Raw genomic sequence first — 4,968 nt, forward strand, 5'->3', positions numbered from 1 at the left:
GTCTTAGAGCATACTGAAGCCTATAGCTTAATTCCACGGGACTGTGTGTGTACTTATACACAAAATTTCATCAACATAAAATAATCAACATATCAACATATTAATATTCATGACATTTTTAAATTTTTAAACCTACGCCGGTTCAAAGACTTTTTATGATTGGTAGCCTACATACACTTATGTTGATGTTTTCTGAACTTTGAGACCAACCCTAATTATGATCGATAGAGGCTTACAGTTAATATTACTTTAAGCTATTTCTTTAAAAAAAATAGACTAGGTTAAGGATTAAATTTTTTTATTTGATTAAGCAGGTAAGACTTTAATCCCTAATAAAAATATTTTAAATCTTGACCATCATGAGTGGTGAGCTTACAGGTTTCTCCAAATCTAAATAATTTCAACACTAAAATAATAAAAAGGTATTTTAAAAAGGTATTTTAAGTCTTAGCCATCATGAGTGAGATTGTTGTTTTCTCCAAATAAAAATGATTTTAGTAACACACTACTTTTGATATGTTTGTGATTTGTTGGGACACAATATGCATTTCTCTATTTCTCATTGAGGCTATGTTCTCGTGGAATTCCAACACATAATTTGTGATTAAAATTAATAAGCTTTTCAAAGTTACGACATTAAATAGTTTTCTTGTTTTTATATACAAAACGATCGATATTTGATGTTTCATCAATAGAAAATCTAATCTAAATTTTTTTCCGTTTGAAGTATTGATTTCATCTTCAAAAGATTTTTTTCCGTTTGAAGTATTGATTTCATCTTCAAAAGTATCGAGGAATAGATATTGACATTTTTCGATAGTGATTAAGGTTGGTTTTGTTCTTTATTAAATGTTCGGGTTTCGTATAACACATAATATCATCAAAATAATTAATTAAATCACCAAATAAATAAATAAAAGCAATTATTAACTTGATTAAAAGAATTACGAGAAACTCAATGTTAAATTATAAGGTTTGAGATGGATTAAAAATATACTTGTGAAATATAAAGTGTAAGGTTTGAGATGAATTCAAAATATACTTTTTTAACATAAACACATGAAATATATCGCGTAGACTTGACATAAAGGAGCTAATTGAGATTGGTATGTCTAGAGTTGTCAAAATAGGTTACCCGACCCATTTAGGGCCGGCCCTCACAGGCCTGAGTTTTTTAGGGTTGGGCCAAAAACGTTCTATAATATGAGTCTCAAAATTACTACCTGAGCTCGATCCTAGTTGGGCTTATCTGGGTCTCGACCATGAGATTAACCCAAATGATGTTGCTGTTTGGACTGCAAAACAACAATCATCCGGTTCACTACTGTGGAGATGCACCAGAGTGATTGTGTGAAGCTCTAATTCGGCATACAACAAGGTGTCCCAGATCCCCCGACGTGTTTGTGGCAATCACACCAATTAAGAGTAGATAACCAATGGATATATCTTGATTTAAGATACTTCGCAAGAAATGAATGTCGTCAATGGAAGCACCGATGTGAATTTGCCCTAAACGAACCAATCTTGCAAGGAGATGTTGAACTAACTTGCCATTATATGAGTTGGTATACATCGGTTTCTACAAATTTGTTTATGTCTCCCCTAACATATTTCATTGACCCACGTTAAAGATCTTCATCATACGCCCAACAACCAACCCCACAACCAAACCTAACAACATAATAAACCACCCAAATCCAACAACCTTACCCCACCACATCCATCCAAACCCGCCAACAGTTCATGCCACACACAAGCACAAAACCAAGAACAACGCCTTAACCGCCACCAATATGCTGCCACCACATTTTACCGCAACACTGGTGACATATATCATACCTCCCATTCCTACTATAGCACCCATCCAATGTACAGTCAAACATCACACCCCCGAAGCACCCAACCATCATATGTCTTTCTAACCCCACAAAAACCATTGCGTCACTTCCAACACGATTCATCAACCCAATTCTACCATCCACCCCTCCCACATATAACCCAACCGACTCGACCCAACTTCGACAACATGGACACAAATCTCTTTGGAAGCACCGTAAATTGAGGAGAAATAGTCGACAAATTGTATGATCCGACTGTTGTCCCGAGACCATTGCATCAAACATCTTTGCCCAAGAGAATCAAAACATACACCAAACACCTCATGGAGATCAAAATCAAAGACCTCAAAGGCAAACGCGTGGGTGTTTTTGTTTTATCGGTGGGCGTTTGGGTGAAGGGGGTTGGTAAAAATAAATTCAAACGTCTTGTAATTTTTTTTACGATGAATTTTATTATAAAATATTTTTATTTATATTTATTATTATTTTTTTAAAATAAAAAAAACCAAAACAACTGAGTAGCCGTACTAAATGACTACTGCACCTAAAGCCACAATGCATGCGCCACACTGCATGACATGATAGAGGAGCATGCGCCATGCAGTGTGGCGCCTCCTCTTTATTTATCGTGCATGCACCACACAGAGTGACGCAGTCTCCATGTGACGATTTTTTTTGAAAAGGGGTTACTTTAGTAATTCTTTTGAAAGAATGGTTATTTGTGATTTTTTTTTGAAAAATATGATTATTTGAAAAAAATTATTCTAAATATGACTTATGCAGAAATGAAATATTAAAAATAACAATTATAATATAAATTAATTACTTATTTTGAAATTTTAAATAAAAAATAAAAATTTACAATAATACATAAAATGTACTAACTTAATTATTTCTCTTTTAGGGTAAAATGTGATATACTTCTTCAAATTTATCAAAATTTATATGATACTTAAAATAATACTAACACATATAATTTAAGACCCGTCCAATCGATAAACTAACACATATAATTTTTTATATAAAATATAAAATAATTGAATTATTTATGTTAATGAAATCCTTACAACTTACTAATAATGAGATGTTTTGAATACTAGGATTTGATTTAAACATATACCTTTAATAATACACATATGTTAATTGGAGAGGTGCGAGTAGTAGGGCCCTTGAAAAAGTAGCATATTGCATGTAAATGGGCCTTTAACGAAAAATACCCAGTCCACAAAATATAAGGGTTTTGCCATTACCGTAACTCAGAGAAACAGAAGCTAAAACCTACCAGAGAGAACCGGCGGCGAAACAAGCAGCCATGGTGCATGTTTCGTTTTACCGGAATTGTAAGTATCCAATTCCTTGATCCATATTCCTCCATATCTATTTATTTATTTCTTTATTTTTTTCATTTCATTTGAACTTTTGTTGAATTTACACAAACCTCTTGATTGAACAGATGGGAAAACCTTCAAGAAGCCACGTCGTCCATACGAGAAGGAGCGATTGGATGCTGAGTTGAAGCTCGTCGGAGAGTACGGACTTCGCTGCAAGAGGGAGCTCTGGAGGGTTCAATATGCTCTCAGCCGTATCCGTAACAATGCAAGGAATCTGTTGACACTGGATGAGAAGAATCCTCGCCGGATCTTTGAGGGAGAGGCACTTTTGAGGAGAATGTTTAGATATGGTCTTCTTGATGAAACTCAGAACAAGCTCGATTATGTCTTGGCTCTAACTGTTGAGAACTTTCTTGAGCGTCGCCTTCAGACACTTGTCTTCAAATCTGGCATGGCTAAGTCTATTCATCATGCTAGGGTTCTTATCAGGCAAAGGCACATCAGGTACTTTGATCGCATCTCACTTTTTGTTGATTATATTTCACTTTGTTATGAACCGTTCTTTGGAACTGATTGAGAATTTTAATTTATTTAATCTAATTTACTGTTGTTAAAGAGTGAAGCTTTTTTCATTTGTTCATCTGGGTTATGTTAGTCTGGGATTATTATTGAATTTTTCTTCCAATTTGTCATTTAAATTGTTTTCACAACGTATTGTTTTGGAAACATTCTCCTGGGTTAATGTTGCGAAAAGATTTGATTGTTTTACTAATGTGTTTACTACATGTTTTTTTGTATAGGTTATGTTTATATTATTGGTTGTTTTTAACAATGTTTGGTTTCTGTTATATTTCCATTTCTTTGTGTGTTTTGTGCAACAAATTTTAGTGCAGTGTGTTTTTGGCTTCTCTTTGAACTATGCCGGTAATATCTTCCACTCTTTATAGCTGCTGTTAGAGTAGCATTGGTTTTTGTCAATACATTCCATGTTATTAAGCAGGAATGATCCTATCTATTGCTCTAGAAATTGATATTTACCCTGAATGGATCCTCATGTTACATCCTTCATAATTTTTGTATGTCTATTGGTCCCATAATGTTTTATCCTTTTTCTAATGACAATTGTTTGGGGTGATGATAGTGTCATGTTTGGGATGATGGTAGTGTCATGTTTGCGATGATGATGATATGTTTGGGATGATGATGATGTCATTTTGTGTTTCTCTCAGGGTTGGGAGACAGGTGGTGAACATTCCATCATTCATGGTGAGGGTTGATTCCCAGAAGCACATTGACTTTTCACTCACAAGTCCTCTTGGTGGTGGTCGTCCTGGTCGCGTGAAGCGAAAGAATCTCAAGGCAGCAGCTAAGAAGGCATCTGGCGGTGATGGAGATGAGGAGGATGAAGATTAAATAATTTATGTCTGATGTTTTGATTATGGCACCTACCTTATTTATGTTGTAGACTTTTTAGATATTTTATCATGCATGAATTTTACAATTTTGCTACCTTTGTTTCTGTGTGAGGAAATCATTGCTTGCTTTATGCTGTTTTTATTTTTAAACACTTCTTTTTCAAGTATTAAGTTTTTAAACATAGCTCCTGTAAGTACTAATTGTTGCACTTTCACCTGACCCTAATGTCAAGATCATCTTCACCAGGAACAGTTTGTTACGCCAACTGTCATCGCTGCATACTGGTTTTAAAGCTCAACGTTTTTTAACTTAATACTTAGTTTCACAGTTAGCAAAAAAATCTGATGATTTGATTCAAGGGGCCCTTTAATATTCTTATAATG

At 34.4% G+C, this 4,968-nt stretch overlaps 1 protein-coding gene across 1 annotated transcript; it reads left to right on the plus strand.

The window, feature by feature from the left end:
* Window positions 1-3,034: 3,034 nt before the first annotated feature.
* On the plus strand, window positions 3,035-4,678 carry LOC131635436 (small ribosomal subunit protein uS4y). Its single transcript, XM_058906061.1, has 3 exons — window positions 3,035-3,178; window positions 3,292-3,673; window positions 4,399-4,678. The coding sequence occupies exons 1-3, from the start codon at window positions 3,151-3,153 to the stop codon at window positions 4,580-4,582; spliced, it is 594 nt and encodes a 197-aa protein (XP_058762044.1). The 5' UTR covers window positions 3,035-3,150; the 3' UTR covers window positions 4,583-4,678.
* The last annotated feature ends 290 nt before the right edge of the window (window positions 4,679-4,968 follow it).

This window comes from Vicia villosa, linkage group LG1, assembly GCF_029867415.1.
Source record: "Vicia villosa cultivar HV-30 ecotype Madison, WI linkage group LG1, Vvil1.0, whole genome shotgun sequence".
Taxonomy (NCBI): Eukaryota; Viridiplantae; Streptophyta; class Magnoliopsida; order Fabales; family Fabaceae; genus Vicia; species Vicia villosa.